The 13,901-nt window shown below is 43.3% G+C and overlaps 1 protein-coding gene across 1 annotated transcript in view; it reads left to right on the forward strand.

Moving 5' to 3' along the window:
* LOC310869437 (cytoplasmic phosphatidylinositol transfer protein 1-like) overlaps window positions 1-12,084 on the forward strand; it is a 39,612-nt gene extending 27,528 nt beyond the window's left edge. The window contains exons 8-10 of the mRNA XM_083780183.1: window positions 8,578-8,641; window positions 11,574-11,672; window positions 11,828-12,084. Coding sequence (XP_083636309.1) covers window positions 8,578-8,641; window positions 11,574-11,656 — 147 coding nt within the window. The 3' untranslated portion in view covers window positions 11,657-11,672; window positions 11,828-12,084. The remainder of the gene's footprint in view (window positions 1-8,577; window positions 8,642-11,573; window positions 11,673-11,827) is intronic.
* Window positions 12,085-13,901: the final 1,817 nt, after the last annotated feature.

Consider the following 13,901-nt stretch of genomic DNA (forward strand, 5'->3'; position numbering starts at 1 on the left):
CACATGCACACAGACAGACACCTGTTTAAAAAACAACCACACTGAGCACTTTAAAAAAGTGAGTTCACACCAACTATAAAAACATTACAACACTTAACGATATAGTTATAGTTATCTTTATAGTTCTAGTGCTCGCTGCTCAGTAATGTAGAATCACACACGCACACACCTGTTCCTAACAACACGTTATGGACAACAGGATTGGTTCTCAACACGCCTTGCAGTGCCAGGCTATTTTAACAATATTCATCTGTAGAAACAGAGTCAACCTAAATCAGTGGTTTTCAACCAGTGGTCCGGGGACCACCAGTGGTTCTTGAGGAGATTCCAGGTGGTCTCCAGCTAAATGATGGAGAGTTGGTAACCAAATGGACTCTTATGGATCTTTAACTCTTGAGAGCATAAAATGAAACCAAATGGACGCCGTAAGGTCATTAGTCAATCATTGTTAAACATCTGCATTACTTAATTTACAAGAAGTCTACATAATTTAGAGAATGGGATTGTGGACAAAATCGTATCCAACGATAACAACATTCTTTCGTTTTAGGTCAGCAAGTCTAAATGTCATCACATGGTGGTCCGTAGGGCTTTTAGCAACTAGTCGACTATTCTACTAGTAGACTAGTAAATCCACTAGTCGACCTTGTTGGTACTAGTTGACTAGTTGATTTTTGTTTTGTAGGCCTCAAGATCAGGTAGATTATAGTTATAGTCACCAATGTACACAGTTTATACATGTACAAATATTTATTTTATATTTATTTATTTATTTCCTATACAGAATAGTTAGTTAAACGTCGACTAGTAAACTAGGCAACTAGTCAACTAGTAAAAAATGACCTACTGGTCCATGGCTCAAATGCTGAAAAAATAATGGGCCTTGAGATGAAAAAGGTTGAAAACCACTGACCTGCTTCAACTTCTGAAGCTTCCAAGTGCTGTCCGGGTGTGCTGGGGAGTCCTCAGTTCAAATGCTATTATTTTGGGGGGGGGTCGTGGCCTGGAAAGGTCGAGAACCACCCATCCAGAACATACTCGCTCTCTGAGTTGAGCTTGAGCCAGTAAAATGTCAGCCAGGCATGAGCAGACATAAGCGGCCGAGCCTTTACAAGAGAATTTCAATCAAATAAAATATGCCCAAATTTTTTACAGACTGTGTTAGTGATGTGTAACATTGTAAAGTGGGAATTTGTTTTACAAGCTCCTTCTCTGCTTTTAGCTCCGGGGGCCAGTAAAAACACAAGCAGAGCGAGCTTCCCTCGTTAATGTCTTCCAAAACACAACGCAGCCTTCTGCTGCTTCATTGTGAAACATCGACCACCAGGACACATTCACACACGCACGCACACATGTGCGTGTGTGTGTGCGCTGTGCGCTAGTTTTACGAACTTTTCAGGAGGACATTAATTCCATATCCTCTTATCCTAACCTTAACCATAAATTATCTTATCCTAAGTTCCTAACCCTAACACAGTGGTTCTCAACCTTCAGGCTTCGACCCCCCCTATAAATAATCATGGCCGTAATAATAAATAAATAATAACCACCCTGTGGACCCTCCACCCTGTGACAAGCCCTTGGTATTCTCAGAGTTGAGGTATTACATTTAGTTTGACTCTGTTCCACAGCTAAATATTCTCAAAATAGCTGATCTACAACCTAAGATTCCTTTTTTGGGGGGGGTATTAAAAAGCTTGTAAATTGTCACTCCACTGTCATCTGGGGATCTCCTAAACATCATGGGGTGACCCCCACGTGAGTGTGTCCCGACCCACAGGTTGAGAACCACTGCCAGATACTATTGAATTTAACCATAAGCTATATATAACCCTGACAGATACTGTACAGGGTCCACGGCTAAACCTAGCCCTAACCTTCACTATAACTGATCTGATCCTTGCGTTGGCAGCGCCAGTCTGCCATACATTTCTATGGTAAAGACGTGCTGGTGCGGTGACTGCGGTCCTCTTCCCAGCGCCTGAGCATTGCGTTACAGTGCTCTTTGTGCATTTTTTTAATTATTTTTTTAACCTTTGGCAGAGAGGCCTGGGCGCTTGAAGCAGACAATAGTTCATCCCCCTGATTGTGTCTGACAAGCCGAGACCATTGATTGATTGATTGATAGATTGATTGAATAGTTAGACATAAATGCACACAGCACGGGTACATTCATACATTTGGGCTAATGACACCACAAGGTCCTGAGAACCTGTTTTCATTGTGGTTCTATGTATTCAATTCATCAACGTAGCATGAATAAATAACACCAAAATACAATATCATCAAATCATCAACAAATTATTACTATATATCCAGAATAGAAAAGAGAAGGACAAGCATGTTGTTTAAAAGTCATCACACGTTTAGCCCTCATAAAAATGACAGTAAATGACACGGATCATCCCTTACATCGTCACTTTGAAGTCATGCCATCTGGACCAAACTTTGAAAGTTCATTTCAGTAGGAGTGTTGTCCCTTCAGCCATTCAACCAGCTGCCTCGCTGATGGGATGCCTTTTGTGTATTTGGGGAACGTCATGTATTGTCTTGTTGTTTTGTGCTGTGTTTTTCTGTTTGAACAGACCGTGTGAAGATGAATATCCCTGAGGGGACGATAAAGGCGTTTGCATTGTTTCAGCTAGGCTATTTGTGCTAATAAAACAGATGACGGGACATTCGATCACAGCAATCCTTGACAGGTTCCAACGTTGGTGATGCATCGATAAACACTGTGTGAGGGAACACTCTGGACATGATGTCTTTGCTGTCGGGCAGAAACCGCTTCTCTCCATGTTTTAACTTTTTGATTTTATTTATTTATTTTTAATTTTAGATTTCTTTTGGTAAATTTACGCCCTACAAAAGCAGCAGATCTACAAGCTCGAAATGTGGCGCAAAGACGATCTGCTATTTTTCAATTTGAATCCTGAAAAGTAACAGTTTGGGTTTCCACCCGACAGACGATATTCAAAGCTCTTCTCCGCTCATTAAGCGCTTGCTGTGTGGACAGGGATACTATACATACCAGCAGCCACAAGCAAAATGTCCGTCCGTAGTGCTAGACATTGGCCAAATGCAATAAAACAAGAGGTGTGAGTGACCCTCATGTATCAGCGAGAGCTGCGCATACCGAGCAGCTGCAGCTGACAGGAGAGCTCACAGACAGACAGTTTATGCCTACATACTGTATAGTCCACGCCTACTTGAGAGCACAGCCCGCTTCTGGTTGGCTGCCGTCTCTACCTCACTCTAAACGGCAGCAGCGGTGGCAAAGTTGAACCTTCCTCAACTTTGACGCTTGGCTTTTTGCAGGCTCCGCCGCCTGCCGCCCGGCGCCCAGGGGGAAGCAGCAGACTTGGCTCTTCTCCGTATTATACGCTATACACTGATCCTCGTCACTGTCTCAGAACGCTGGAAGCTCAATACCACTTCCTTTACGCCAACATTATGAAACTGCAGCATAAACAACATGTCCCAATTAGACATGCTGTTCCCGATCAACCACATTCACCACAACACACAATAGCCAAGGTTCCCAAGTATACAGTAGTACAACATGAACCTTACAAGGTCTTTTAAAATGACACTCATTAAATGAAATGAACCACCTGAAACCGAAACGTAGCACACCCCTGGCGAACATTCTGCAAAAATAGTAGATCTACATCAGCTATTTTTGGCGGAGAAATGTGGTTTAGAGGAAGAAAATGACGGTGCCGAGGATAGACCCCTTGGGGGACATTAGTCACCAGAGAATAGGGTTTAAGAGTGGTTAAAGAAATGGAAGTTTAGAATAATATATATATATATATCTCACCCTTCTTTCTCTCTCTGCCTCTCTGTCAGTTCAAATGCTTTAGGCTTAATAAGCATTATTGTGCTGCCTTTGGAATGGCAGTTTGGTAAATGTTTACAGGTTTTACTGCCCTCCAGTGGTGGAAGTAGAAAGTGAAACGAAACTCAGTAGGGCCAGCATTTCCCAGTAAAACGAAACTCAGTTGAGTCAGCATTTCCCCACAGAACAGTGAGCTGTGCACATGGTCTGCTGAGAATTCTTCTTATATGCCTTTGCCTTGGACATTATTTGTCTGTAAGTACATTTTAGTTGTAGTTAATCAATGGGATGTTCATGATGAATGATGTTTGCAACTTTCCTGTGTAAGCTAGGTTAATTGTTTGTTTGGTAATAGTGTAAGCACATGTTAGCTTAACAACATTTAGCTTACTGCAGCAGTGGCTGCAGTGCTTTCTGTGTTTCAACTTTGTGTTCCTACTAGTTCAATGCAAATAGCCTACAATGCATACTATTACTCACACACATTTACCTGTGTGTTAATTCCTTTGTTGTGTTTATTTACAGTACATGTGTGCTAATTCATTTTTATGTTTATTTCTGTACTGTTTCAGTTTTACAAAATTACCTGTGGAGACTTCAGTAAATTCAAGAAAAGTCAAGCCTTGTCTCTTTATTGGAGGATCTCAGAACACTGTTAACTAGCTGTCTAGCTGCACATAGGCACGTGTTGCAAGGGCAGCACAGTAAAAAGACAACAAGTACAGCGGGCTCCGCACAAGATCATAATCAGCAATCATGAGTACACGCTCAGGAAAGAAATACACAATGAATGTTAATGATGAACAAGAAGAGGAGAAAGAGGATTCAGAAATCCCGGCACTAACAGAACAAGAGGAGGAGCATGAGGCATCTCAAGCTGATTCTGTCAAGTCTTCACACAAGTCTTCACACAAGTCTTCGCACAAGGCCTCTCACAAGTCTTCAATCAAATCTAAATCTAACGCATCCTCTAAGGCATCCAGTCAGTCATCACGATCCTCAATAACGTCTTTATATGTAAAAGCACAGGCTAAGGCAAAGGCTGCTCAGGCTGAAGTGGCATTTGCTAAACAAGAAGCTGAAGTGATCAAACAAAAGGCTGAACTTGACGCCACCTTCCATATTCTCCAGTCTCAGAGGGCTGCTGCTGCTGCCTCTGCTGAAGCCGCAGTCTATGAGGAAGCTGTGGAGAGTGAAAGTGAGGACGAATACCAGGACGTGGAAGAACACCCTGTTCTACAACAAGCTCTCAACTCAGCACAACTTACCAGAGAGTACGTGCAGCAGCATGCTAATCAAACACTGGTGCCCCCTGCTCTACAACAATCTGTCATCCCAGCACAACATGCTAATCAAACACCATTGCCCCCGGTTCTTCAGCAGCCTCTCAACTCAGTGCAACGTGCTAAAGAATACGTCCAGCAGTTTCCCAAGCACTCACCAGTGAGTTCACCTGAGAGGGACGAGAAGCCTTTAAGAACCCCTGGTGCTAATCCAGCTGTTGACAAAAGCACCCATGTTAACCAACTTCCACAGTATGGAAGTGTTGAAATTAAAAGAGAAGAGCCAACAAAGAGCACACAACCAACCAAGACATACCTCAATCTTCCCCAACACTCAGGCAATCCTTTTAAAGACTACTACTCACCTGAGCCTCCAGGTGCACAAGACTTTGCTAGATACCTGATACGCAGAGAATTGATCAGTTCAGGTCTTCTTCAATTTGACGATCAACCTGAGCATTACATGTCATGGAAAGCGTCCTTTCACAGTACAACTAAGGACTTAAACATGTCAGCCAGGGAAGAATTGGACCTGATGACAAAATGGCTTGGGCCTGAGTCATCAGAACAGGCTAAAACCATCCGCTCTGTATATGTTCTCAAACCTGAAGCAGGTCTCTACACCGTCTGGCAACGTCTGGAAGAATGTTATGGGGCGCCAGAGGTCATCGAAGATGCACTGCTAAAAAAGATTGACAACTTTCCAAAACTAAATAACGGAGACAATATCAAGCTAAGAGAACTAGGTGACATTCTCTTGGAATTGGAATGTGCCAAAGAGGATGGTTACCTAACAGGCCTCTTATATTTGGATACTCCTCGTGGGGTAAAACCCATTGTGGAGAAACTCCCATACAGCCTCCAGGAGAAATGGAGAGCTCTGGGATCCAAGTACAAAGAGGAGAATAGAGTGACTTTTCCACCTTTTTGTGTCTTCTCTAGGTTCGTGAGAAACCAGGCAAAGGTGAGGAATGATCCAAGCTTCTTTTCTCCCACATCCGACAGTTATTGTACACCACAAACAGAGAAACCTGCAAAGTCCAGCTGGAAAGCCTCTGTAAGTGCACACACGACTGATGTTGTTGCAGAATCGCTGGATGATAGTGACAACATACCTGTTCAACAGAAATTGGAGGGACCAAATATGCAATGTCCTATACACAAGATGCCCCACCCACTGAAAAAGTGTAAAGTATTCAGAGGAAAACCCATGGAAGAACGCAAAGCATACCTGAGAGAGAACAGAATTTGCTACAGATGCTGTGGGTCCACGCAACACGTGGCGAAAGACTGTAAGGTGGCAATAATGTGCTTTGAGTGTAATAGCGACAAACACACCACTGCCTTGCATCCAGGTCCTCCTCCTCAAGAGGCTTCAGAGAGTATTCAGGCTGACAAGCAAGACAGCGGGGAGCCAAGTGGGAGTACAGTCACCTCAAGTTGCACAAAGATATGTGTAAGTGGAGAAAGCCCACACTCCTACTCCAAGATCTGTTTGGTAAAAGTACATCCTGCAGGACAAAAAGGGAGCGCTATTAAGATGTACGCGGTGCTCGATGAGCAAAGTAACAAGTCTCTAGCCAAGACAGAGTTCTTTGACCTCTTCAAGGTCGAGGCCAATTCATCTCATTATACACTGAGAACCTGTTCAGGGACAACAGAGACGTCAGGTAGAAGAGCTAGTAACTTCATCATCGAGTCTATTGATGGAAAATTACAACTTCCTTTACCAACCCTAATCGAGTGCGACATGGTTCCTGATGATAGGACAGCAATACCCTCACCAGAAGTGGCACAGCATCACTCCCACCTACGGCCTATTGCCAAGAAGATGCAACCTGTGGACCCAGGCGCTCCAATCCTCTTGCTCTTAGGAAGAGACATCTTAAGGGTGCACAAGGTGCGTGAGCTAATAAACGGGCCCCACAATGCTCCTTACGCGCAGCGACTAGACCTAGGATGGGTCGTCGTGGGTGAAGTGTGCTTGGAAACAGTCCACAAACCATCAGAGGTCAATGTATACAAAGCAAACGTTCTGCAAAGGGGTCACACATCCTGTTTCAGCCCATACCCAAAAAGCATCCAAGTGACTGAAGGCTACAGTGGTATGATACAGCATCGTGGTTCCAACTCTACAGCCTGTAAGGAAGATGCAGGTCCCACAGAGAGGACAGACAACCTTGGGTGTAGTCCAAGGATGACAACAAATCAGCACTACCCATGTCCCTGACCATCATGGACAAACATGTCTATCAGAGCAGCTCACACTGAGCTGATTCTATGTCAACTGACACCTTCACCAATGCTCTGAAGAACAGAATTGTGAAGATGTTTCTGAGGCCAGTCTCAGAGTTCTTAGTTCCCCAGCCAGACTTCTTGAAAGAACTTTCACGTTATTGCTTGCATCCAAGGACATTCCCTTAAGGTTGATATAGTGATACAATGTTATTGTACCAAAGCGGGGAGTGTGCTGCCTTTGGAATGGCAGTTTGGTAAATGTTTACAGGTTTTACTGCCCTCCAGTGGTGGAAGTAGAAAGTGAAACGAAACTCAGTAGGGCCAGCATTTCCCAGTAAAACGAAACTCAGTTGAGTCAGCATTTCCCCACAGAACAGTGAGCTGTGCACATGGTCTGCTGAGAATTCTTCTTATATGCCTTTGCCTTGGACATTATTTGTCTGTAAGTACATTTTAGTTGTAGTTAATCAATGGGATGTTCATGATGAATGATGTTTGCAACTTTCCTGTGTAAGCTAGGTTAATTGTTTGTTTGGTAATAGTGTAAGCACATGTTAGCTTAACAACATTTAGCTTACTGCAGCAGTGGCTGCAGTGCTTTCTGTGTTTCAACTTTGTGTTCCTACTAGTTCAATGCAAATAGCCTACAATGCATACTATTACTCACACACATTTACCTGTGTGTTAATTCCTTTGTTGTGTTTATTTACAGTACATGTGTGCTAATTCATTTTTATGTTTATTTCTGTACTGTTTCAGTTTTACAAAATTACCTGTGGAGACTTCAGTAAATTCAAGAAAAGTCAAGCCTTGTCTCTTTATTGGAGGATCTCAGAACACTGTTAACTAGCTGTCTAGCTGCACATAGGCACGTGTTGCAAGGGCAGCACAATTATCATATTGCATTCTCAAGTATTAAAGATTGATACATAAATAATCATACATATTAAGAACAAATACTACAGACAAGATAAAAAAATAAAAAAATACATTAGTTAATTAACTGTAGTAGACTATTAGTATTCAGCCATTGTCTCCCGTTTTGTGGCAGGCTGCTATATTTTACTGCCAACCTTGAACCTTGAATTCAGCTTTCTCACCTAATAATTATTTCTCTCTGTCTCAATCTTTGTGTCTGTGTGTCTGTGTGTCTGTGTCTGTGTCTGTGTGTCTGTGTGTCTGTGTCTGTGTGTCTGTGTCTGTGTGTCTGTGTGTCAGGTGATCAGAGACGTACTGCTGGTCGGACACAGACAGGCGTTTGCCTGGGTGGATGAGTGGTATCGTAAGTATGACTCAATGTGCCTGTTGTTGCAGACAGTCAGTGGTGTAAAGTAACTGAGTACATTTACTCGCATACAATTTTGTAGTGTAGAGTACATTTACTCTACTTGAGTATTTAAAAATGTCATTACTTTATATTGTACTCGCCTACATCTCAGAGGCAAATTATTGTACTTGCTCGAAACACGGCGCCAATTCGACGGGTTTTGAGCTCGTATATCTGCTATTTTTACTATTTTTAATCCTGAAAAGTAACACTTTTGGACATACCTGTATGAGGTTTCCACCCGACAGGCGTTATACTTAGTCTATGTCAGAGCTTGTAGATCTGCTATTAAAAAAACAAAACAATGATGTTCAGTGGTATAAGAATCATATCATGTTATTGGACTATAATCATTGATCGTTAACCACTTAAGCTTTATACTTTTACTAATATAATCAAAAATAGATTTTAAATTTAAAAAAGTGCCCTTCAGGCGTGTGAACAATTTAGTGTAGTTAGAAGTGTTTTGTTATTGGGGAAAAAGTTGTTTCTTTCAGGCATTTAAATGCGAACATCCTTGAATGACGTCCTGCACTAATTGATGACAGTCATTTAAAAATTGCGATTAGCTAACAGCAAACGGAGTGAAGAAAAAAAAAATCAAACATGCGCAACCAAAGCACCCTTCCTCCTCTGCCGCTGAGACAATGGGGCTCGAGTTGCACTTGAAAATGTGCATAATTTAAGAGTAGCTCAAACATTCTGTTAAAACCTTTCCGATGGAACTGTTTTGGCGACAAATTTTGTTTGTGCAGCCTACCGGGGTGTTGTCGAGGGTGTGATTTAACCACTTGCCCACCCCAGTTATCTCTTGTTTAGCACTGAGCGATTCATCAGCGCGACTCTAAACAACGTGCCGTTTGTGACGCACCAACAGTGGACATGAGATTAGGGGGAAGCTGACTTGCTGCCGTCCGTCTATCGTACAGCAGAGATGTGGGGTTGTTATTATTATTCAGCCAGGCTGAGGGAACTGTTATCAGTAGTGGATGGATGGGATCCAGCGCTATTTGTTCCTGCCAGAAATAGACAATTTCTACAAGCTCACGCGTCCAAGCATCACAGCGTGACGTGGTGCATGCTCCTAGATAGAATATCTTTGGCTTAAAGGTCAAAAATGGCAACGACAAACAAAAAAAAATGCATTCTACTACAACTCGCAAAACGATACACGAGCCAAGCGTGACACTTTAATGTAGCTCAATGCAGAGCTGTCATTTTTCAGCTATTTCCAACGGCGTCCTAAAACGTCGACGTCCTCACAAGTGTGGTAATACGGAACACATGCGTGGTGTTGCCCGCCCGCCCAGCCTGTCAGGCAGCCGACGCAACTCTATCGGTTAGGGACGGAGTCCAGGGTGTGTGTGTTGTCACTCTGTCCAGGTTATTTACGACTGGAAAGAGTCTCTCTGAGGGAGGGAGGGAGGAGGAGGAGGAGGCCGTCACGCTCTGTTAAAATAGTCCGAGGGTGTTAGATAAGTGAGTGTGTATGACGTCGCGTGCGTGCATGCGTGTGTGCGGACGTTCAGCCACCTCAGCCAGTTAGGGTGCGTTGTCTGTATGCAGCACCCGCAGGGTTGGGGGTCATTTTGTAATCCCACTCTTGACCCGTGTCAGGTGTCGTCTCATTTGACTACATCCTCTCTCTGCTTCTTGCTGCTGTAACTTTCCAAGAAATAAGAAATGCCTCTCCCACCGTCGCCTCGTTTCCGTATACAGTGACTCCCTCTAGTGTTCATTGCAAGGACGTGCACACATTTTACGGATTTTAATTACGAAACCAACATGTTTACATTTTTGGGGGATTTAGTGACTGATTTATACATTGACTTATTGAGCTATAAACTCACAGGTGGAGATTGTACATTTACTGCAGTTTTCCAGCTTTTTTTAAAATTTATTTTCGATGCAGTCCTAAAATGTCCTCATGAGTATAGTTCTACAAACGTGTGTGTGTGTGTGTGTGTGTGTGTGTGAGTGTGTGCGCCTGTGTCTGTGTGTGCGCGCACGTTAGGGGACTAAGCACACAGCATACATAAGGCGAGCAGATGGAGAGGATTTTGGGGGTCTTAGTTGAAGTCGGCGGATAGTTTTCTCTACTTTCACAGACAGATGGAGCTCACTGCGCGCACGTGGCCGCGCACACACACACACACACACACACACACACACACACACACACACACAGAACTTTAGTGCTAATGAGAACCTTTCCATTGTTGTACACTCATTTCCTGTCCCCCTACCCTGTAGTTATTTTTATTTATTAGTAATACGCTAGTTGTGTCCTCACCCTAACCTTAATAATCCAACCCCACACTGCAGCAGCAGCAGGAAAACAAGCCAAATATCCTCATTTGTCAGGGTTAGACCGAGGATGATCATGTTCAGTTCCGCGTGTGTGTGTGTGTGTGTGTGTGTGTGTGTGTGTGTGTGTGTGTGTGTGTGTGTGTGTGTGTGTGTGTGTGTGTGTGTGTGTGTGTGTGTGTGTGTGTGCGTGTGCGTGTGCGTGTGTGTGCGTGTGAGAGCGTGCGCGCATGCTTGTATTGCTATACTCCTGACCTAGTATAGTGATAAGGAATACACATTGTGGCCCCTTTTCCACCAAAATAACTTTTTTTTATACTTGATACTGATTTTTGGAACCATGATGCTTTCACCGAACCGGCCGCGGACTGTATTTAGGAGAGGCGTGGAGGAGGGGTTAGAGTAACATGTTGCACACCAAAAATAGGAACTATTTTCGGCTTTAGTGTTGGTGTTATAAATTTGCACAGAATTGTAAAATTGACATTCATAGAATAAAAAGAGCTGTCCTAAAATGCTGATGTCCTTACAGCTATTAGTAACGTGTGTGTGTGTGCGTGTGCGTGTGCGTGCGGTGCAGACATGACCATGGAGGATGTCAGGTGTTATGAGGACCAGATGCATTTAGCCACCAACCAGAAGCTCCAGTCCCAGGACAGCTAGTCACCTCACCCAGCAGGTACGCACGCACACACACACTTCCAGACAGGCAGGTGTGTGAGTTTCATCAGATGTTTCAGTTCAATAATCGCTAAGCAAATAATCCATAGTTTCAGGATTTCTTTCTTTTTTTCATACCGCCTTTCCTTTCCTGTCTGTCTCTTGCTTCCTCAGATGCAACCACGGTGTGGTGTGATCTGCCCTGACTGAGAACACACACACACACACACACACACACACACACACACACACACACACACACACACACACAGTGCCGACCGACATTGTCAACATTCCTGTTATGATCCATGGCTGCTCATAGTGTACGTAGCTAGAGAGCTGTTGTTGCCTCGTTCTCTCCTGGACCACTGAATGTTCTGATTGAGTGAGTCTGTCTGCTGTATTAAGTTATTCTGAATCAATAAATACTGTGACACCAGCTATGATCACTTCATTCTATCTGCTTCCAACTCACTCTGTATCACTTGATGTCTGCTTTCAGAGTAGGTAGGGTAAGTGATTTAATGTCTTAATGATGTAATGTCTGCTTTCAGAGTAGTTAGGGTAAGTGATTTTCTTTGGTTAAAGTAAGTGTTATATAGCTCTATATTCTGATATTCTCTATTGTTTTCTGGCGCGGCAGTGGCTCAGGGGTAGAGTGGCCGTTTGGGAACCGGAAGGTTAACAGTTCATTCCCGGGCTCCCCCAGAGTTATTGTCGAAGTGTCCTTGAGCAAGACTCTGAACACCTAATTATCCCTTCACTAAGTCCCTCCCCAACCCATCCTTGTCCAATAGGCACGTTCGCAGCGAAGGAAGCTTGACCTGCATAGCAACCGTTGCTAAACTATTTGGATTGGCATTGGACAATCACTTTTTGGGGTGGGATTTAGTGAACGGCTAATTGCTCCCCATGAGCAGGTTGGTGCCTTGCATGGTTTCCTCCACCATCAGTGTGTGAATGGGTGAATGTGATGTATTAATCTATTAATGCATTATCTAGTAACAGGAGTCTCGCATGTCTCTCCACCTCGGGGTACCAATTTTATCCAAACAAGTTAAATTGGAAGTGATGACACAAATAAATTAGCAGACAATCGTGGAAGTATAAAAATGAAGCTGATAAATGGTACTCTCCTGATTGGCTGAAATTTGTCAGTGCAGGATAAACATAATCATAAGGTCTCAAATAATCATATTTGAGACCTTGACACCCCCACCCTGACAAGCACTTGGAATGTAGGCATTAATTTGTGTTTGACGCTGTTCCACAGATACTGTACATGTCTCACAGCTCTGTTCACCATTTTGTGTCTTTGTGTGGGGACCCCCTCATGTGGGGACCCCCCTGGGGCTCACAGTTTGAGAACCACTGCTGTATCTTGTAAGGGTTCTCTCTCCTGATTGGATGAAATTGATATCCCGACCTGAACATATGTTTTCTGTTCACTAAAGAGCTGGACAAACCAAACCCACTACTGAATATCAATGCTATCACAATATGGAGCTATTTAGCACAATTTTGAACATATCACAGCCCCTAGCAGAAATATTCGATCCGCAAGCTAGCTAGTTTTGCATGGATTGAATTATCAGTTGCCACGACATTTGGATCTCCAAAGCCAGGATGTCTTCTATGAAATTGCCTATATCTACAGGCTCTCAGTGCATTGAGAGCCTGTAGATACCGCTAAGCTATTTTTGGTTTTTAAGATTAGAGCATTTGACGTGGTCAGACTAGCAATATGTTCAGAAGCATTTTCCACAAAACCCCAATGGTCTCGGATATTTCATAAAAAGCAGACGTTAAAGCCTCAGTCTGTGATTTCTGTGAACAGCAGAACAATACTAAAACATCATTTTACGTATTGTGTTAGTTTAGGAAATGGCACTAGTTTGGGGCACGAGTCCTGGTACTCTATTTAGCTTTAATCCATGCTATTATGAACGGCATGCCTAAAATTGAATTGCGAGGTTGAAAGTGGCTAAAGTCTCACTCTCAAATGCAGTGTTTTCTGAAACCTTTTAATGTCAAGGCGCGTCCGGGTGTTTTGCGGAAATTATATGCGGTAATTCCGGCGTGCACCCATATTTTGGCATACTCCGCGTTCATAAATGAGGAAAAGTGACATGTCGATAATAAAGTTTTGAGTACTTAACGTCAAACATTTTTGAACCAATTTGTAAAAACTTTAAAATAGGTTGGCCACGTGCGTCACGGCCCTCGGGAGGTCTCGGCCACGCAGGGT

This window comes from Protomyctophum parallelum, assembly GCF_964188405.1.
Source record: "Protomyctophum parallelum genome assembly, chromosome: 13".
Lineage (NCBI taxonomy): Eukaryota > Metazoa > Chordata > Actinopteri > Myctophiformes > Myctophidae > Protomyctophum > Protomyctophum parallelum.